The sequence below is a fragment of the Diceros bicornis genome, chromosome 21, assembly GCF_020826845.1.
Source record: "Diceros bicornis minor isolate mBicDic1 chromosome 21, mDicBic1.mat.cur, whole genome shotgun sequence".
Lineage (NCBI taxonomy): Eukaryota > Metazoa > Chordata > Mammalia > Perissodactyla > Rhinocerotidae > Diceros > Diceros bicornis.
The window spans coordinates 52,796,974-52,819,796 of NC_080760.1; the positions used below are offsets into that span (position 1 = coordinate 52,796,974).

The window sequence follows — 22,823 nt, forward strand, 5'->3', positions numbered from 1 at the left end:
TCCGACCATGCTGGCACCCCGATTTTGGACTTTCAGCCTGCAGAACTGTAAGAAATAAATTTCTATTGTTTATAAGCTGCCCAGTCTACAGTACCTCGTTATAGCAGCCCAAACGGACTAAGACCCCGTGATTACCTCCCAGTCTCAAGGTCTTTAACTTAATCACATCTGCAAAGTTCCTTTTGCCATGTAAGGGAACATATTCACAGGTTCTGGGGATTAGGATTTGGATATCTTTGGGGGTCAGCGGGGCATTACTCTGCTACCACACTTGTTAGCCACATACTACTGCATTGGGCCCTGGGGACATGGAAAATAAATAAGGCACGGCCCTTGCTCCCAGTGCTCCCACCCATTTGGGGAGAGACACGTGTAGACACACAGCAATGGCAGAGAGGAGTCTTAACAACAGGGCCAATACCAGGAGCTAGAGGACACTGAGAAGAAAGGAAGTGTCTCAGGAGGTCAGGGAAGATCTCTGGAAGAGGGAATGCCCGGAGTGGGTCTGGGAGAATGAGCAGACATCCTCCAGACTGACAGAAGGGAGGCATCTGTTCCTGCAGGGAAAGGGTACAGCACAGAGAATTGGCTCACACTTGACTCTGAGAGCACACCCTCTCTCAGAGCCCCTGGTCAACCCCCGCTAAGAATCCACAGCCCTGGGGAAGATAGGTAGCTGGGATCTACAAATCAAAACACGAAGTCTAGTCTGGGCTCCTCTACCAGTTGGCGATGAGACCTTGGGAAAGCCCCTCTGGCCTCTCTGTGCCTCAGGATCCTCATCTGTAATGAGGGGTCTGGGCTTTGGGGATCTCAAATACCCATTTCAACTTAATGGCAAGATTGTTTTTCCCAAAATTTGCTGAGTGCTTGAAGGTAGATAATGCTTGATAGAGGCCAGATTTTTAATTTACCTAAAATACTAAACATTTCTACCAAGGAACTGTGACCCCAGCACTATTAGTACATGCACTTGAGAAGATTATTCAATGAAAGCAGCAGACGAATGCTGTCCATAAAATTATCCAACAGCAATTGACTTCTTCCACGGTGCTGAGCAGAGGTGGAACCTTCACTTTACGCTGATCCAATGAAGGCAGGGTGAGGGCACTGCACTGCCCCTGGGCCCTCCGGGCTGTGTCTGTTCTAAGCCTGCCCTGGCTGGTGGTATCTCCGTTGACTTGGCCGTCCCTAGAGCGGGCACTTCTGGGGGAGGCACAGCCCACCTCCCTTCTGCACCACTTGTAACTACAGAGCAAGTGTACAGCTCATTCATTCATCAAGAGACCCTGGACACCCAGCACAGTGCTTCACACACTCAGGCATTTAGAAAGTGTTGTTAATGGAAAATGAGCATGTAGAATATTCTTGTGTATTCTGAACTGTGCCCTCTGTTGCTTACAATACTGGACCTTGTTCTGCTCTCGGAGGTTACATATTGTCCCCACATGACAACCCTTGAAAAATTACCTTTTCTCCAGCCTAAATGTACAGGATGAAGCAACAGCTCCTCCGGGCCCCCAGCCTCCGCTGAACAGACTGGGGTCTGCACACGCCCTCCTGGGCGGAGGCAGCACAAGTCTCGTGCATGGAGCTGCAGAATGAGGGCTGACAAGGTGGTCCTGAGGTTCCGTTTAGCAGAAAATTATGCCTTCATGAATTTTTAATAGTCAGAAGTATTTATCAAGAACAAAGGTTCCCAAAGCACAGAAGCTTCGCCTCTTGGTCTCCAGGAGCTCCCAGCTGACAGTGGCTAACTAAGATTTTTCTATCAAGGTGTCTATTAGCATTCATCAACCATAACCTCTGCTTCCTTGTTCCGGAAACATCCCCAAAACACAAGGAGCAAACACAAACAATGCAATTACTTTTTAAAAATAGAGAAGAATCCCAGAGGGGAGAGAGGAAGCTACATGTTAAGTAGGGAGTCTGCTGTGTGCTGAATGCAGACCAGGTTCATGAGGGAGGATTAATTGGAAATAAAAGAATTTCCTTTACCCTAATCACCAATAAATAGCGGTGAAGGAAGCAAGGCAGACTGACATCTTGGAGGGCTGGGCAGCATCCATTACAATGCCTTCTAAGCACAACACTCTGGGTTCTCACTGAGGGAGGTTCTTTAAAGAGGAAAAGACCCTTGGTACATAACAATTTTGGGGAAAAAAAATCTTTAAAAGAAGATGCTAATAAGAAGCCTTGAAGAAAGCCGAGTTCAGCCCACACCAAGGAGCACTTCCTTCCCGCCAGGCCCTATGCCAGGGGTGAGGGCTCCAGGGCGAGCAAGACAACACCCCTGGCTGACCGTCTCTAGCCCTAGAGGGGAGCTGCACACAGGGAGAGGTCGTGCCATGTGACCCCAGAGTAGGAGACCAGACGCCAAATGACCTGCATCTCCATCTGGGTGGATAGTGTGGTGGGAAACGTGAGGACTCGGGCCCCGCCCACATCTCTCCCACGGGGCAGGGCAGCCACAGTCTCAGTTTCTCCCTCTACCAGATGAGTACAAGACTGCCTGTTCTACACGTTGAGGAGAGCAAGTATATAAAGCCAGCCACTTAGTGCCTGGCACTTGCTGGGTGTCGGATTCTGAGTCCGCTAAACAAAACCCTCTGAGAGCAGAGACCAGGCTTTTTTGCCAGGGTAGCATGGGTCTAATAGGCGCTCAGTAAACCCTGATCAAAGTCACAGAGGCTCATTTCCACGCCGAGCACACGTGTGCACCAGGCATGGTTAAGTGGGTATTTCCACGTGCCCCTCTCAGCTCTACACCTCCGTGCTGTTTACACATGACAGTAACTCGGTAATGGCTGTTAAGTAACGTCAGTAAGCTCTGGTAACGTCTTCTGAATGAACATGCGAAAGAATGAAAGAAAGCAGAGTCAACTGTAAGGTGATATGCTAATATAGGAAAGAAGCACGCATCCTTTAAAGAGGGGAAAAAAAGAAAGATGGAGACAGAAAACCGTAGGAAGTGTGGCCGTTTCCCTTTAACTGCAAGGGAAGTATGGCAGACTGTAGCACTGTCCAAACGCCCGGTGCCCCTTCCTACAGGACTGTCCACCCCGCCTCCGTGTTTTCAGGCTGCCCGGAGACTTGCTCTCATCAACAGAACGTGCAGGAAGTGACCTGGCCCACATCCAAGCAGAAGGCTCCTGAGCTATCACGCAGGGCCTTCCCCTTCTCTTTTCCCTCTGCCACAAAACCAGCGTGCCCCAGAGAGGACACGGGTCATGAACGAAGGCAAAATGGAGCAGAGCTAAAACCAACGGGTGATGCACACAAACCTTGAACGAGAAACAAATCTTTTTGTTGTGCTAAGTAACTAAGATTCTGGGTCTTTTGTTACTGCAGAGTGACTTAGCCTAAACCAAATGATACAGAAGGTGATTCAATTCAGCTCCTGCTGGGCCAGGTCCAGCACAGAGATGATGAAAATATGACCGACCCCCGCCCAAAGGTGGCTCCCAGGGCAAAGAGACATGTAAGCAAATAACAGTGTTGCAGCATGAGATGGAGGGGATGTGTGGGTCAAGTGCTGGAGAAGCGGGAGGCCCCGGGGGTCTTAAAGGTGCAGGGATAATTAGGCAGACTGGGTTGGGCAGGCCATGCTCTTCATGGCCTCCAGCCCCTACAATGCTGTATGTTGTATTCCTCCAGCATTTCTTCTCTCTTGTTTTTTCCTCCTGCTATGGAACAATAACTGGAAACAGTACAATGAAAAAGGCAAAAAAGCATGCGTTGTTCTTAGCTTTTAAAAATCCACAATGATTCTCATAAAACTAAATATATTCTTACCATATGACCCAGCAACCACACTCCTTGGCATTTACCCAAAGGAGTTGAAAACTTATGTCTGCATAAAAACCTGCACTTGGATGTTTATGGCAGCTTTATTCATAACTGCCAAAATTTAGAAGCAACCAAGATGTCCGTCAGTAGGTGAATGGATAAATTAGCTGTGGTCCCTCCCACAAAATATTATTCAGCATTAAAAGAAATGAGCTATGAAGCCATGAAAAGACATGGAGGAACCTTACATGCATATTGCAAAGTGAAGGAAGCCAATCTGAAAAGGCTATCTACCATATGATTCCAGCTATACAACATTCTGCAAAAGGCAAAACTAAGGAAATAGTCAAAAGATCAGTGTCGCCAAGGGTTGAGGGTATGGAAGGATGAATAGGTGGAGCACAGAGGATTTTATAACGGTGGATACACGTGATTATACATTTGTCCAAATATACAACAGCAAAAGTAAAAAAAAAAAAAAAAAAAAAAAACCACCACTTTCCCCGATAAAACACTGGCCCTGGGGGAGCAGGGGTGCACAAGGACATAAGCATGGGATTTTTTTTTTTTTTTAGTTAAATTGAGAAGTCTGCAGCCTTGCCCCATGGCCTTACAATCTCCCCACCTCTCAGCGCCTCCTTATTATCTGATTACGCGTCCTCTGGTCCCTAACAAGTCCTGGAAACAGGCTCCCACTATCAGGAGTCTTAAGTTCTTTCCTAGGATGGGGTGCCCAGTCTGTCCCTCGTCTTCCTTGAATCTCAGGGATCTCCAGGACGACCCTGATGTCAGGTGGGAGGACACGGTTGGAGGGGACAATACGACTATTGTCATATAATGTTGCTAGTGGACAACCGATATCATACATCAACAAAGTCGCACATTCCTGAAGGTAGATGTGGTCTACTTGCAAACCTCACCTTAAAGGGCCTTTGCTTCTTGTCCTCTTCAGAATGATGTATTACTGATACAGAAGAGTACTCTTAAGTTTCTCTAAGAAAAGAGAAGTGGACCACCATTTGTGTAACAGTTACTAAATCTAGACAGGCTCTATGCCAGGTACGTGAGAGGTACGCACTCAAATAATCCTCACACTCACTTGGCCAGGCAGGTATTATCATCCGATGCTCAGAGGGTAATTTACCCAAGATTACACAACGTGCAAAAGTGGAGGGAGGACTCTGACCCAGATCTCTGTGGCCTGAAGCTCATGGCCTTTCCACTATTTCTGAAGTGGAGAGAATATCAGCTACGACTGCACTTCAGATAAACCCATGGGCTACAACAATATTTGGAAGACGGTAAGAATAACACTCACAGTTTTATGCACGTGTGCAGGCACATGTAAATAAACGCACATATCTCTGAACACGTGCATACCCATGGCACCCGTACTGTGCATGTTTAATACATACACAGTATATTCATTTCCAAACTGAAAGACTAGGGCGGGCAATTGACAAGACGGCCCCGAATGCGCAAGGCCTATTCTCAGGCTTTAACATGCAGGGTGACTGCTTCAGGAAGGGGGAACAACGCATCCTCCCCGCCCCCAGCCTGTTCTCGTCTGGAGTGAGGGCAGCCTCTCTCTCGACGTATTCTGACTGTCGAGACGCTGACCTTTCCCCCCCAGTACTGTCTGAGGTCCTCACAGCCGCTGTCCTTCAATATCTGCATCTCCAGTGCCCGGCACACAGCGTGGTCCTGGTAAGAGCTCTTGATTCGCAGGTAGCATGAACAAGTCAGCCAAGCAGGGTGGAGCTCACCGTGGTAAACTGGGTCTTACAACCACAGTTCAAACCCTGGCGTGGATGCAGCTGTGGTGTCACCTGGGGCAGTCACTTGATCTCACTGAGCCTCAATTTCCTCAGCGGGCAAGCAGGAAGAATATGATAAGAACCGGGGAGGTGACATGATAGATCTGAAAGCCTTCTGCTAACGCAGCAGGGCTATAAAATGTGAGCGTGTATAGTACGAAGGTGTCAGCAAATAGTGCGGAAAGCCTTGCGATGCTCCTTCTCCTCCAATGCCAGCAGGCATTAAGGTCCACGCTCTAGAAGCCAAAGAAAGCTCTCCTCTGACAGCGCTGGTTTTACTGTGTCTGTCTTGGGCAGGTTCCAGTGGCTAATAGGTCTTCAGAGTTAATGTAACTTCACGGAGACTTTCTGAACTGACACAAATTAAATGACTCCATTATGTCAGCCCCATTTCACTTTGGTTTTGCCACCAACGGTTCTAATAGGCAAGCACTCTGCTCCGGGACGCTGCCTTGTTACCCACGTTTCCAGCCAGTTTTCAACTCTGAAGTACTCTTTTATTATGTGAAAAATGTTGTGTAAGCCACAGGCCAAGAAAGAACACAGCGATTTTTCTGGGCCATGAATCAGTCTGCTGAGAAGCCATAGCATACCTTAGACAAGACCATCATCCCCAAGAGGAGAGTCCCTGCAGTGGCATCAGCCCTGCCCATCCAGGCGGGTCCATGCCCTGGGTGGGGCCCAGCTTGCCCAGGCCCAGCCCACCCCCACAGTGCAGACAGGGATGAGCGTCTGACCTTTCTCTTTCTCCTTCTTCTCCCACCCACAGCAGGATTTGGGTCCCATTTCTGGGCTGAAAAGCAGGGTGTGGGGTTGAACAGGAAGAGTCTCCTAAACCAGGGAAACAGAGGTGCCAGCCATGCCCCAACGGGAAGAACAGACCTCCCGAGTCCCACAGCGGAGGTCCACGTCCCAGCTCTGGCATCAGAAGCCTCTCTGAGCTTTACTGGTTAACAAGCCAGGTGAGGGCTGAGAACCAGGTCCTAGCACCCTGAGATTCCTTGTGGAACTCCAGAGAAAGGCGCCCATTTGTACGGAATGCCCGTTCCCAGGAAACGGGGGAAGAGCTTGGCTCTCTCTTGCCTTCCCCCACGGTCTCACTCACAGGAGGGAAGAGAATAAAAATGGTCAAATTTTCCAAGTGCCTTGTAAGTTATAATCAGCTCCACTTCTATTTTCTCACGGGACCTAACAGAGGTTCCATTTGCTGGACTGGGGAATTTACAAAACAGAAATGGCAAGCCCAGGCTCAGAGGGTAAGCCTGTGGCAGAGACGCAATCAGAGGCCAGACCTTCGACTCCCTGCCTAGTGCTCTTTGCCTGAGGTCACAGTGCGGCATTTGTGGTGTGGCAGGAAGCCGGCTGTACCTGTAAGGACAGCAGCCACGTGGCTGTAGCCCCTACACACTGCGGAATCCACCCCCCGCCCCGGCTCCGTCCCCTGCATTCCCCGGGTGAGTGAATGGCAACACCACCCACCCAGTTGCCCAAACTAGAAGCTTTCCTTCCCTTCTCCACACCCCACACCCACAAATCCTGCCAAGTCTTCCTCCTTCTCAAGGATCTCTGGAATCCAGCCTCTCCTTTCAGCACCAAAGGGCACCCCCAGTCGCAGCCACTATGACCTATGTTAGACCAGCCCCCAGGCGCTCACCAGCTGTCACCCCCTTCCAGATACTTCTTAAAAGGCCAATTTGACACTCTCCTGCCTAGAACCCTCTCATGACCATCCCTTCCCCTCAGAAAAAGACTTGGCTTTGACCTTGGCTCACAGGCCCTGCTGCCCCTCCGGCCTCACCTTGGACTCTCCTCTCCATCCTCTCGGCTCCAACTCTGAACAACCTATGGCCTCCAGAACCCAGTGTGCTCCCCCTAACCTCCGGCCTGGCACAGGCTTCCCCCTCTCCTAAGCGCCCCCCACTCAATTTGCCCTTCTCTGGCCAGCTCCTTCTTGGCCTTCAGTCTCCCTTGAAGGTCACTTCCATGGAGAAGCTGTCCCCAATCTCCACCCTCAGGCTGGTTAGGGGATGAGACCCTGCTCACGGCCCCAGGGCTAGCCCCTGCCTTGACACTCCCTGCACCAAATCACATGCCATGGATGGGTGGTCTGCCCGCTGTGAGCCTGTGGCTCTGTGCACAAAGAACTACACCTTGTTCTCAGCTGTTTCACCAGTACCAAGCACACCTGGCAAGATGATATGCATGTAATAAATGTTGAATAAATGGAAGTATGAATGAGTACCAAAGGCACCAGCTATATATTTTAAATTTCCAGTATAAAAGAATGCACCCTATTGCCAACATAACCTATTTCCCCCCTCCCCATGCCCACATACCACCACCAAAAACTTGGGGGGGACATTGTCTCTATTAGCTTATGAAGCACCCATGACACAACTCCGATATGGGGGTGAACCCAAAACTTAGAGAACCAAGAAGGTGGTTCTGCATGGAACAAAATTTTACATTTTCTTACCAAACTTTTCCCCATAGGAATAGATATATAAAATTAAGATGATGAAAACAATCACATTTTAGGAGGATACACCTAAGGCTACTGGGAGCACATAGGATGCCTTTCTGTACATTAGAAAGAAATATCCCCTCTGGGTGGATATGCTGCAAAATGCTTCCCCTCTGAGTAGGCCAATGAGAAAAAGGCACTCTTTGCTCTAAGCTAACACAGGCCCTGACAGAGCTCCCAAGCAGAACGTGGGTGGAATCTCAGACTCCCCAGGTCAGGTACAACTTACGCAAGGCACAAACTGTGCCATCAAATTCCATGGCCCTGGTTATAAGTCCACCCAAAGCAATGCTGGTCCCTAATGCATTGGTCAAGCCATTTTCTATCTGTATCTCAGATTCTGAGGCTGGATCCCTGGGTGGCAGGGAAAATGAAAACCTTAGACCCCAAAGAATTGCTCCAAAACAAAGTGGAGTATGCAAAGAAATTTAATTATATTTTCTATCACCAAGATGCTTATAGATGAGGGAGAGGGGGGAAAAGGCCAAAGTTCAAATTCTCCACTGCTACAACTCAGGCCTGGCCTCTGCAAAGGCACCCGCCTCAGCCGGTCAGCACTAAAGCACACCTCTGCCTCCTCTAACTGTAGGAGACACTGACTCAGGAGACACCACCCTGCTTTCACTTGGGCCCACAGCCTACCCCGGGGTAAGGAGAGGAGGAAGAAATGGCTCCAACAATCAGAGACAGTTGCAATAAAAGAGTCACAATCTCTTTATGGCAAATGTTTCCACAGTAAGAAAAGGTTCACTTCAGTTATTGTATACCCACGTCAACAGGTATTTTTTCAAGCACTTATGTGTCCAGAGGTGAACTCAGTGTAGACTGGGCCTAAGAGGGGAGTTATAAAATGGGGGTTGGAAAATTGGGGTGTTTCAATGGGGACAAGTTACAGGCAATACATAATGTAAAATGGGAATCGTATCTTAGGGTCTTAGACTGTCCAGGGCTCAGAGGTACAGTCTCTCATGAAAGTCAGGCATCTCTGAGGCGATGTCTCTGTCACCAGCCAGGTTCTGCTTGAACCACCCAATGACAGGACCCAGCGGACCCAGCAGCTGTAGCATCAGCAGAAGAGACGCCACATTTACTGAGTGCCCACCGTGGCTAGATCCACATTATTTCACCTAACCCTCATGGCAACCTGGAAAGGTAGGTGTTAGAGTCTCCATTTTACAGACGTGGAAACTAAAGTCACAGAGATTAAGTAAATTAAGTTACTCAACCCAGGTTGATTTGAGTTCAAGGTTCCTCCTGTGACATCTAGCCAGTCAGGGCTCAGTGTCCCGGAAGTGTCACCATAGAAAAGGAAAGTAAATGTACCCCACTGTACTGACTTCTCTACAAGGGCTTTGTACGTGCCCCTTCTTAATCCGTACCACCACCCCTTTTTACAGATGCGGAAATGAGGCTTAGAGAAGACCTGACACATGCAGAGGCAAGACATTAACCCAGGCTGAAGCACTCCTTCCACTATGCCAGGCGCCCTTCATCTGACCTCCCCGGTCCTCCCTGCCTGGTTCCCAGGGGCTTGAACTCTGCAGAGGGCACCTGTGTGCATTTTTCCCAGGTCCACTTTGCCTTCCCTTCCCAGCAGCAGACCTAGATCAGCTGTTTCTCATTTCAAAGGGCTCCTACAACACCGCAGCCCTAACTGTGCACAACTCATTAGAACCAAAACCCATCCCTATCCCCAAAAGGTGTCCTGTGTAGCTCCCCCTCCCACTGGGCAAGTACTGCCAGGAAGGAAGGGAGGTGATTCTGAGTGGGCCTATGTCCAAGATCTGGCACCTTCCACCAGAAGCAGACAAAAACAAGTGCTGCCCAGACGAGACTTTCTACCAAACTGCACAAGCAGGAGGCCAAGACGTGGACGTGGCTTTGGGGGAGGACTTCAGACACGTGTCCATGTTTGCTCAGCCTGGACTGCACTCCTCGGCATTTCTCTAACACACTGGTTCTCAAACTTCTTTGAGCAACAGAAGCACATGGAGGGCTTGTTAAACTACAGATTGCTGGGCCCCTGCCCCCAGAGTAAGTCTAGGGTGGGTCCCGAAAATTTGCATTTCTAGCAAGTTCCCAGCGATGATGTTCCTGCTGGTCTGGGGTCCACACTCTGAGAACCACGGCTCTCACAGGAGGATTTCAAGCCAGCAGTGAAGTTGTCATTTATCTCGCAGGTGAAAATGGGGAAAACCCAAAAGGCAAAGAACATCTTCAAAAACCTTCCACAAATCCCTCATTAAAAATGTAATAAAGATCATTTCCTTCTACCTGGCATCCAAGGTCCTCTAAGATCTGGCCCAGCCTAGCTCACCCCCACATGTCCCCCCACACTGCCATGGCAGCACCCAGCATCACATCAGTCCACAGGAACCACTCACCACCCCGAGACACCCCCTCCCATCCTCACCTCCACTGAGTTGGCCATCGGGTGGGGACAATAACCCTTGCCCTAGAAAAACACAATTTACAAACTTAAGTTATTATAGGGGAAGCAGCATAATGTGTGACAAATATATACAGATGCTACTCAAGCTAATTTGTGCCAGAAAGACCCAGACGTCCTGAACTCAACCTGCCTGTACTCTCCTCCCAGCCCCTGAAAACAGTTCCAGTGGAGATCGAGGATACTGTCACTCCCTGGGGGCTGCCAGGCCCAGGGCTATTCAGCTCCAGAGCCGCGTCAGCAACCAGAGGTTGCTGCGGGGTCTCCAAATCCCACTGGGCCTGAGAGCCCTGAAGGGTGCCAGCGTGATCCCGGTTTCTCTCCGTGGGCAGCTGCTGAGTGATGAGCCTTAATCATCTGATGAGCAAGATGATTTGGAGCTGAGAGCACACAGGAAACAGCTTCACTTCTTCATCTGGTCATTTTCCAATGGTGCTTTCGTGCTTGTTTTGTTTTGAGCTTAAGAAGAAGAGTTAGGGGGTTTCTTAATGTTCACTGAGCCACTGGGGATGAAAACACATGCATCTGGTATAAGAATTCCCTGCTAGGCCTTTAGGGTGTAGGGTTAGGTAAGAGAAAAACATCAAATAGTAATGGCTCCATCACCAAAAGAAAATAAGGAGACACAGTGCTGTCTGATGGCTATTCTCTGCAAAAAAAAAGAAAAATATCCTGAATAGGATCCAGCCTCTAGACTTCTACTAATTTAGTGAGGAATAAAGAAAAAGAAGTCAGAGAAGCAAGTTAAATGCCACCACAGGCATGCAACTGGCAAGCCTCCAACTGGGGGACCTGGTTTAGTCAGTGAAAAGTGCGTCAGAGAAAAAGAGACAAAAGTAGAACCTACAGATTAAAGATGGATTTGAGACTCACCAACTTCTTGAATTTGATTCAAAAAAATGTTTTAGAAATCTGACACTGAGATTATTGGGAATTTAAACATTGACTAGATATTTGTTGATATTGAGGAACTGTCCATTTTAAAACAGGATATGGTATTCCAGCATTAAATATTAAAATGTTCACAGGTGAAATATTATGATGTCTTGGATTTGCTTTAAAATAATACAGCAAAGGGGGAAGTTGGTCAGGGAGAGAAGAACAAGACTGGTCATGAATTGCTGGCTGTAGAAGCTGGGAGGGAAGTACGTGGGGGTTCATCATACTATTATGGCACCTTTTGCATATATGTGAATTTTCCAAAATAAAGTTTTTAAGTAAAAGAATGCATAACGACGGCTCCCCTTTCACTTCAGCACCTTCGCTGAATGACCTCGTGCTGAGGTGGGCATGGCTGGGGTCCTCATTGCCCATCAGAAACAGGAAGAGCTAAGCATCACAGGCGCTGAGGACCTGTCACGGATCACGACGGAGAGTGGGCCAAGGTGGGATGGCAACGCACACTTCTGCCCAGTCCAGGGCACTGTCCTCTTTCCACAGATAAAATGAGTCCCTTTTCCTAACAGGTGGGCAGAGACACTTGGCAGCCCAGAAAGGTGGGTAGGTTTCACCTGAGAGATCTACTATGGGGCTCAGGGGCCAGACTCCACTCCCCAGGCAGGGAATGCTGAGCTCTCAGAATTTCTAGTTCCCAGACCAACCGGAGCACTGTGGTTGAGGGAAGACCGGGCTTGGTAGTTTGAGTGACAAGCCCTGATGGGAGTGGGAGCACCACAGAAAATACAAGACTGGTGTCATTATTCATCACCCCTTCCTGGTGAACTGAACCAGGGGGACAAACACCACCATGTCCCCCGAGGGTCAGCTTAAAACCTCCTGCCTGAGGCAGGCTGTGAGTGGAAGTGCCAAGAGCAAGACCCCCAAGGAGGAACGGACACTTGTGAATGACAATGCAGCATGCCTACAGCCAACTCACTCACAATCACATGTTACCTGAGCACCTGCCATGTGCTGGACACTGGATCAAGGGGTGGGGACATTCAGAGATGAATAAGACACAAACACTGCTCTCAAAGAATTCACAGTCTAGCACTGTGGTTCCCACACTTGGCTGCACATTAGAGTCACCAGGGGAGATTTACAAATTCTGATGCCCAGGTGGCAGCCAACCAATCAGATCAGGATGGGGTGTGGGGCGGGCATCACTATTTTTCAAAGATCCCCTGTAATTACAATATGCAGCAAAGCCTGGGAACCTCTAGTCCATCAGGAACGAGAACATGAGGTAGAAAATAACAAACAGCATTCAAGAATCCATGACATGCTGAAGAGCAAAACATAACTCTAGCAGGGAGATCAGGGAGGACCCGAGGCAGAGCTGGCTCAAAGCAGGGCTTGATGGGCAAGCTACACCGTCATTGACTCTGCAGGCCCCATTTCTGCCCTCCCATTGGGGTGTGGGAGGAGGCCGCGGGACTACAGGAGGAGGAGGGACCTGCTCCCTCCAGGGCTTCCTGTTGCTCCCTGAGGGTTGCCTGACAGCCCCTGATCCCTGTGGGCGCACCCAACAACATGGCACCTCACCTCTGAGACCCCAGACCCCAGCGTCCCTTCCTCAGAACACCGAGTGTCAGCTCCATGCCCGCAGTCCCCAGCTTCTAACTGTGATCATCCCAACCAGCTGCCTTGGCCCCTGGCCCCAGGGTGGCACTGCTTCCTGCAGCTGCTACACCAGCCGCCTGGGTGGTACCCTCCACCCTTTCAGTTACCTAGTTACCAACCGTAGGCCTTGTTAACAATTCCTTATAATAAATCCTCTGACTCCTCATAAATGAGAACTTTCTCTGTCTCCACTTCAGACACCACTGAGAAGCCCGGGAGATGAGGCTATAAATAATAACAACTTGAGCAACTGTCTGGTACAGCCATCTTCCTAAAAAGGAAACACAAAACCTCAAATGCATGCCCTTCACCCAGGCTGAGACATGCTCCAGCCATGGCAGCCAGGATGGTGGGAACCGTTTTCAAAGTGTGATGAGGGTACTGAAAGATAACTTTCTCTGCCATTTACGGAGCACCACTGTGGGTCGCACACGGAGCTAGGCACCTGACGTGGATGAACTTTTGTATTTATAACAACCTGTAGGACAGGTGTTATTATCCCATTTTAAAGAAAAGCACTTGGAAGCTCAACAAGGCCAACCAACTTGCCCAGGAGAGCTGAGCCGGCCTGTGGCTGAGTCGAGACTGGACACGTGCTAAGTGTGGCCCCATCCTGTGCCACTCGGCCTTTGTTCACGGGTGTGAGTAGCTGAAAACCGGCCTGCAGCCCAGGGTGGGGGCGTGAGGATGGGCCATCTCCTGCACAAGTGCGGGGACTCCAGACGTGTCATCGCTAGAGCAGACACTCAAGAACTGCACAGGCAGAAACCCAGAAGAAAAACCCTACATCTAAGATTTCTGAGGAACAGAAATCTGCACAGTATATGGAACCCAGTCAAGTCATCTCGTTGTTCTTTTCTCACAAAAAGAAAAAAATTTCTCCTGTCATCTGAGTCAGCAAACGGCTGTATCTCCCAAGGTATTGAATCTCTGTGACAAGATTGCTTCTCCAGGCTGAACTCCAACACTTTTTGTTGCCTATTAATCATCAGGGGCTACAACTGATTCAAGAGCCATCTGGGTTTCCCTTAGGAAAACTTGAAAAACTGCTCATTAGAGGGAGGGGAGTGGGGCGGTAGAGACAGCTCCAGACAGGGAATTAGGAGCCCTGGGTTCTAATGTCACTCTGCCCGAGACTTGCTAAATAACTCTGAGCCTCAGTTTCCCCATTGATCAGGTGCAAGGACAAGAGTACAGCATGGAACAGGATGGTTTCTCCTTGTTTCTAGAAGCGAAGTTTCTGCAGGACTCTCCCATTTTTCTTCCAGTTTGACAAAGAAGGTACAAAGAAAATCCACAAAGTCTTCTAACTCAGAATGATTTCAGGAGGGATCACCAGGACAAGGAAACAGGCTTGCTGACTGAGAGGGGCAGAGTATGCCACCCACAGACAGAGGATGTGCAAAAATTTTAAGTACGGTTAAATAACAACGAGCAATGACACCAGGCTCCAAAGAAGGAGGTATTCCTTGAATGATTCACAAAGTTCTTTGGAGTGTTTGAAGGAATTAAACCTTGGAGCCAGGTATTTGAGTTTGGGGCTATTCTGGGCTTGGATAAACGGGAATGTTCAACAGGACAGCATAAACCCCAGGAGAAGGGACTGTGTAGAAATCACTGATCACGCACTCCAGGGGGCAGGACCGCGCCGTCCAGTGCTCGCTGGGACTCAGGAACGCACCTGGCACACAGGTGAATGGTGCATGGGGAGAGGATATGCAGGCACACAGGTGAACGGTGCATGGGGAGAGGATGTGCAGGCACACAGGTGAATGGTGCATGGGGAGGGGATGGGCAGGCACACAGGTGAATGGTGCATGGGGAGAGGATGTGCAGGCACACAGGTGAACGGTGTGTGGGGAGGGGATGGGCAGGCACACAGGTGAATGGTGCATGTGGAGAGGATGTGCAGGCACACAGGTGAACGGTATGTGGGGAGGGGATGGGCAGGCACACAGGTGAATGGTGCATGGGGAGAGGATGTGCAGGCACACAGGTGAATGGTGTGTGGGGAGGGGATGGGCAGGCACACAGGTGAATGGTGTGTGGGGAGGGGATGGGCAGGCACACAGGTGAATGGTGCGTGGGGAGAGGATGTGCAGGCACACAGGTGAATGGTGTGTGGGGAGAGGATGTGCAGGCTGGGACTCATCTTGCCACTATTTTCCCTGCTCCCTACCACCTCTGCGAGGAGTGATGTAAAATAAAAATCAGAAGCGTTAGAGGAGGAAGGACCTCAGCAGCCACTAGCCGGTCACCTCTCTGAGCTGTTTCTTCATCTGGTCAACAGGGATGATGATAATGACATCGATTTCAAAAGATACTGTGGAGACGGAACAAGCGGCACAGCAAACATAGCAATGACAAATTAGGGCCAATTACATCCTCACCGCATTTGCTCTTTCATTCCTATGGTAAACACTGTTTTAGCCTCTCATATGATGGAGAAGAAATCAAAACCTAGAGGAGGTGAAGGCTTATCTAAGACCACTCAAGGGGCAGAAGAAGACAAAGGAAACCAGAAACAGACTGCAAGATGAAGTCAGCACCCTGCCACAGGCTGGAGCCCACCCACAGATGATCAAAAGGACCCTGAAACACAACCACCACAGTGGTGGAGAAGCCAGGCCTTCTCGCTCCCGCCTCAAAGCTCAATCCAGGATCCTCCTAGACATGAGGGTCCAACCAGAGCCACAGCCTGGCCCTCCCAGCCGCCTGGACAGCGTCAAGGGGAAGGTTCAGAGCACTGCAGGGGCAGCTTGCTCCTGGCGTCTGTCCCTGACCCTCTGGCATGAAAGCCATCCTAGGATCCATGTGACACGTGACAGCTGATCTGTTCACAGCCAACCAGCAACAAATCTCCCCAGGGAGGCAACGTTTGGACACTTGGACGCCAGGCCCGCTGTGCAGGCGGTGCCTCTGTGTGAGGGAGGGTGGGACAAAACAGGGTAGCTTGAAGCACGGAACGAGATAACATTTATTACCATAAATTAAAAGAGATTATGAATAAATGAAGGTTGTCATGAAATTTAATTTTAATGGTTTGATAATTAAGCAAAAAACACAGTAATTATCATATCTTAATTTTCCAGTAAATTTGGCACTGGCATCATTATATTTTCTTGAGAAAGTTCACACTGTTTCACTCAAAAGAGACTTCTACTGTTTCTGGTCATCTTTTGAAATTGGATGAGGAGGAATGCCCAATCCCGGGGGACATAGCCTAAAGAACTGTAGATAACTCCTGTGGAGAGGTATGGGTGGTAACTGGGCAGCCCTGCGTTCCAATTTGAACTAATTGCATGACCGTTGGTAACTTTTGAGCTCCCTTACTCATATGCAAAAATGGGCACATTGCCCACACCTTGAAGAACTGTCGTGAGGATTAAAGAAGCTAATGCACGAGAAAATGGTGTCTTGCGTTACACCACCCCTCAGATAAAAATGAATGTTACTACGGGCATCTAGCTGCAAGATTGGGGGACAACATCTTGAATGTCACAACTGACGGTATAGAGTCCCAGAAAATGTAATCACTACAGACCAAGGACCACAAACTGTGTTTGGCCAAAGTGAAGTTAACTAATGGCCCTTAATTACAGAATTGATGCATCAACCATGCCACAGAAACTCACAAGCTGAGAGGAGAGTCACTAATTTCCAAAGGACCTTTTAAAGAAGAGATTAGGAAGGTAGAGAGGTACTTTCAACATCCATTTGCTGAAATGCTGTACTTTAAATTATAAGATTACAAAGATATCTCTAAGAAACACATGACAAGAGCGGAATTTCCAGTTTAAGAACTCGGATATGTAGTTTGTGAAGAACTCTTTCACATCGCTCTTTGCATATGCCGTTCCTAGGGCAGGCTGTTCCTCCACCTGGGTTGCTGTTCCCTTGCTCTCCAGCCCTAGATGACTCCGACTTATCTGTCTTGTTCCATATTAACATCACTTCTTCCCGGAAGCCTCCCCAGCACCTCCTCACTCTGTCTGGTTGGGTTGCTCCCTACGTGCTTTCAATTCCCCTCACAGCACATGACAATCGCCTGTTCGTGCGCCTTCCTTCCACACCAAAACCTCAGTGCTGTGAGGACACAGGCAGTACCACCTTCACTCACTGTCTCACCTCCTGGCAGGGCCTGGCACCTGACCAATACTCAGGTAGTATTTGTTGAGTGAATTAATGAACATCTTGGAAGCCAAAGACCCAGTTTGCTTCCCCACCCCACCCTTTCTCCTGCCGGCCTTTACACTTGACCGTGGACTTCACAGTGCTGGCTACAACTTACCTAAGGCTGCGCAGAGCAGAAGAGAGAAGGGAATAGACCTTGGTTTTACCCCCCAGCCCTGCTCCAGCCCATCTTAAATCGCCATTCCAAGCACAGCCATGCCGTCAGACAGACGTGGGTCCCACTAAGTGACTTTGATCAACTTCGTTTACTTATCAGTAAAATGCAGACAAATCTCCTACATGAGGGGCTCTGAGGCTTGCACTGCCCAAACTCTTCCAAACACACGGGGCTCAGTGACTCTGACTCCCATCCTTTCTTCCCCTGGGAAGCACGCTGCTCCTCCTTTGTGCTCCTGAGGACACATTTCTCTTGTATTGGGCAATTGAGATCACCCCTTTCTACCAGGAGGGAGGGAGAGAGGCCGGCACCTCAACAATCTAATTGGAGTTGGTCCCTCTCTTGAACCGCAGGCCACCTTTAAAAGGAAGTCAAACGCCTCTTGACCCAGGAAGCCGAGGTTCTGTAAAGAGCAGCGTCAAAGCCACGTTGATTCCAGGAATATGGCTTTTCATTTGAGACTCGGCTGAGCCATCTCCAGCAGAAAGCATTGTTCCTCTGCCCACTTCTATGGCAGCAGTAAGAACATTGCCTGCCACACCTGGGATGTGCACGTACCCACACCCACACCCACACGGTAGACAGACTGAACTGGAGTCTGAGGACCACCCGTCCCTCCTCAGAGTGGCACGCCTGGGCAGAGGGAAGCCTTCTTCAGCACCCAGCAAAGCCTGAGGTGCAGTGGGGATGGGTCCTCACGGCAGAAGGGGAGAGCTGGGAAAGGGGTCGAGGTCAGGACTCAGGGAAGAGACAGGGCACTGGGGAGACAGGGCCTGGATGTACAGGGACAGTGTTCATGGCCAAGTTCTGCAAGGTGCTTCCCAGCACTGCCAGGTAAAGTACAAGCACCTGTGCTTCCTCTACCAGAACTTCTCCATGAGAACCAAAGAACTGTGACCTCCTCCACGGAGCAGAGCATGTATCTGATCCAGAGAAGGCCGGGAAGGCCAGAGAGGTTCGGAGAGGGAACGGGAGTGATTCCTTGCATCCCCGCAAACACCGGGGCTCCTGGCAGTCACCACTGGGTTAGTGGGGACAAGATGACTTCCCAGACAAATGTAACGTCATGACCTCTGTTTTATCCCCACCCCAGGACAGCAAAATGCCCCCAACAGGCAGGAAATGCGGGGCCGCCCCAGCTGCATGAGACTCTCCTCATGCTGTGTTGTTACTCCCTGGCTAGGAGGGGTCCTTAATTATTCATCCTGGCACTCCGGGAACCTGATGAAGGTACCACAAAGCAAGTTCTTGAAGTACCAATATTTATTGAATGAATATTTTATGAATGAATAAAAAACGTGTGAGTTAGGAGCATTGAGAAATGAGAATTTAAGTAAAAAGCTTAACAACGAAGAAGCCTGAAGCACACGACTAAATTGTGATTATTTACGAATGCAATCGCTAACATCATTCGCCCTTCCATTGCCGAGGATGGTTCAAGCTTAGAACAAAGCTTGGCAGCTTACAATTTTTTAAAAATAGGTTTTGTGCTTGCGTCACAAGAAGACTAGATTTATGTCTAGGTAGGCTAGACATAAACGTAGATGTAGGCTCTACGCCTCTAGATGTAGGCTCTCGGGCTATATCAAAACAGCTAGACAAGACAGACAAGGCAGAGAGCAGACAGTTTCCTTCACAGTTTGGACAACAGCACTGGGCCCAGGCAGCTGCCAGTTAAGCTGCTGACTTAGACCCCAAGGATGCATCAGCACCCTAGGAAAGAGCCTGTCCTTATGCCCAGGAGCCAGACACATTCACCTGCAGCTGCCACAGCCTCTATGCAGGAGGAGCATATGACCCCCCACACACACCAACACCCACACGGTGAGTCCTCTGCAGGGGACTAGAGCACTGAGATCTCAGGAGGGAGTGTTTTCTTCCCCTCAGAGGAAGGCCATAAATGCTCCCCAAGCCACTGGACTCCTAGCTTCCACCTATCAGTCCAAAAGAGTCCTGCAATGGGGCTACAGGGCCCGACTTTGCATCTATATGTCATTAACAACAATCATATTACATAGCAATACTCTGGAAGCAACCTCACAGTGGATTACCATGGAAATGCATAAAGTGGTGTATTCATGCAACAAAATATAAATAGGAGCCAAAATGAAAGAACCAGATTTATATTTAGCTCCAAAGCATACTGCTGATTTAAAGTTAATAAAAAGACATATATGATATGGAAACACTTACGTTGTTAAAAAAAAACTCTCAAAATAATGTCTGGCTGTGGCTATAAGTAAATACAATAAAAGTAGTAAAACATGGAGTGAATAATGCCATTGCCTCCAAGACACAGATTCTCCCTGAGGAGGAAGGGAAGAGAAAGCAAGCTGGGCAGGAGTTGGGTAAGGGAGTAGGGCTTAGCTCTCTTTTCATTTGCATATTTTTTCTAACACTTTCTTATGAAAATTTTCAAATATAAAGTTGAAAGAATTTTTCACCCTACAGGCCCATTGGTAGATTCCATTAACGTTTCACTCTATTTGCCTTATCACTTAGTCTATCCATCTTTCCATCCTCTACCCATCCATGCATCTTGTTTTTTCAGGCCTCCTAAAGACTATTGCAGATACCATGCACTCCCCCACATCCTTCAGTGTGCATATCATTAGTTAGAGTTCAACATTTGCTTATAGTTTCTCTTTTGACGTAAAACTTACAGTGAAACGCACAAATCTTAAGTACCCATTTGCTGAATTTTAACAAATGCAAACACCTGTGTAACCGATACCCAAATATCACATTATACAACGCAACTATCACCTAGAAAATCCCCTTGTGCCCTTCCCTGGTCAAAGCCCACCCCAACCTCTCCAGAGGCAACCAATGTTCTGCTTTTTCCATCACAGCCTAGTTTTGCCCACTATGGAATTTCAGACGAATGGAATCACACAGTACATGCTCTTCTGGGTAAGGCTCCCTTCACTCAGCATGAAGTTCCTGAGATTCGCTCATGTTGGTGTGTGTATCGGGAACTTGTTAGTTTCTGTTACAGAGTACTATTCCATTTGTAGGAAAATGCTACCATTTGTTGATCCATTCTCCTATGATGGACCTGGGCTTTTTCTGATTTTTGGCCAGGAACATTCTCACATAGGTCTTTTTGTGAACACACATTTAAATTTTTCTTGAATACATAACCAGAGTTGGAATTGCTGGACGAAGAGTAGCTATATGTTTAGTTTTATAAGAAACTCCCAGACCTTCTTCAAAAGTGGTTGCACTATTTTATATTCCCACCAAAGCATGAGAGTTCCTCACTGAGATTCAGTGTTGTCTGTGTTTTATTTTAATCACTCTAATGGATATGTAGTGGTAACACATTGTGGTTTAAATTTGCATTTCCCCCACTGATTAATGACGTTAATCCTAACTATTTTTTTTTAACATTTTATTTCCTGAAAATAAAAGAGACAGAGAAAGACAAAGACAGACAGGGAGAGAGAGCGAGAGATCTGGAGCAAATATAGCAAAATGCTTAAATCTGTGACACGGGTATGCTTGTTTCTAAATGATTTCCTACATGTTTGAAGTATTTTACAATTAAAAATAAAAATCATATTTTATCTGTATCTTATTCCATCTATAACGGTATGCCCCTGACATCCAAGCTGGGCTTGGAGGCACAGCTTCTGGTCCGGGGAAAGGCCCAGCAGGGAGTGGGCTGGGGCCTGGGGAAGGGGCCCTGCCACAGCAGAAGAGCATCTTCCCTAATTCACCGAGCTCTACCTGCCTTGGGACATGCCCTAGTGGTCCTGGCTTTGCTCCTGGTCAGCTCTTAATTCCGACTTAGCTCCTGCTGGACGAGGCCACATCCCATAGCGGACCCTGTGCCAGGGCTTGGTGGTGCCACCTCTCTTTGCCCTCCAGGGACTGGGATTGGGTGACGCTGCACCTCTCCCAAAGGTCTAAGGTTGGCCTGGCTTTTTGTGGCATTAATTCCTCCAAGGAATCTCCTATTGGTATTGATATACAGACCCCAAATAAACACCCAGTATGCCCAGATCCAGCTTTCTTAAGAATTTAAAAGTGAAGGTCTTGCCCAGATGTCTCAGCATCCTCAGGCGTGGTGTCTGAAAGCACACGCCACTGCTTGCTTAGACGGACACCATTCGGTTTTACCCTGACTCTTTACCCTTGGCTCTAATTTGAAACCACTTCAGATTCTTTCACCAAACTTGGATAATGACTATGATGTCTCTGCCAGGGCGATGAGACTGCCCATCCTCTGAGGTCTGAGGGTGGATTATTTCAGCACCTCCCCAGTGGGGTGATGAAAGCAGGGAGAGGAAGCAGGTGGGGGCGTAGGGACACTCACCGCTGGCACTCGCCGGCGTGCAGGATGAGCTCTTCATTGTTCCGGGCGCTGACTGTCAGCTCGTGCTCCATGGAGTTGAAGACATCCAGGAGCAGGTGGCACTGCCGGGTACTGCATCGAAAAGACAAAGGGAAGTTCAGAATCTTTCGACAAGCCAAAGAGGAGAGTGACTTTGCCTTTTTCTCCTCCCCAAAGATTTTCCACTATTTGAGGACGTCAGAAGTAGGATTTATCAACATGTCAAGTTCCCCTGAACACAAAGGATTACTGAGACTCATTCTGAACAAAACTGTAAACTCTAAAAAGTGAGTTTGGACATTGAGGTCCTCCTTGGTCCTGGGGACACATGCTTACAACCCGGCTGTGCCCTTTACAAACCAAGTGATCTTGGGAAGGTAATTCGAGTTCTCCAAGCCTCATGTATGTGAGGACTAGAATACTTGACCCATAAGTCAGATAAACAGTGGGAAGGCCCTTGGCAAACAGTCACTCAATAAATGCTATGTCCGAGTCACCATCCCAGCAGCAAGTGTTCTACAGGTACCAGGCAAGGTGCCAGGCACTGGCCAATGGAGAGCCGTGTCAGAGTCGTTTGTGCACACGGCTACCACGAGTTCTTGTAGAGACTACACCTCACTCCTCTGGAAGACATCGTAGGTTTACTCACTCACCACCCATTTGAAACCTCCACCCCTTTGTTTTCTCTACTATAGACGGTAAAAAGTAAAGTACTCAAGTTCCCATCACCTCTGCTCCAACACGGTCCGTGGAACAAAGTTCTAGCCAATAAGAATAGGCTTCTGGAGACTTTCCATCCCAAATAAGAAGACAAGGCCTTGAGAGGAGAAGGTGTTTACCCTTCAGCCTCCCTTTCGACCTTTCCTTCCTCCCTAGAGATGAGTCCGATGCCAAGAAACTCAGCAACTCTTTGGGGGTGATGAGGACAAATGCTGCAGACTGCGGCTGGCAGAGGGGAGGCCAGGAGGGGTCTGGGAAACGACGACACCTTC

General features: G+C 48.7%; 1 protein-coding gene across 6 annotated transcripts in view; it reads right to left on the reverse strand.

Annotated features, from left to right (window-relative positions):
* The window catches only part of TRAPPC9 (trafficking protein particle complex subunit 9), a 639,688-nt gene that overhangs the window by 205,157 nt on the left and 411,708 nt on the right, over positions 1 to 22,823 (reverse strand). For all 6 annotated transcript variants that reach the window (XM_058564989.1, XM_058564990.1, XM_058564988.1 and 3 more), the window contains one exon: positions 21,814 to 21,924. In XM_058564989.1, coding sequence (XP_058420972.1) covers positions 21,814 to 21,924 — 111 coding nt within the window. The remainder of the gene's footprint in view (positions 1 to 21,813; positions 21,925 to 22,823) is intronic.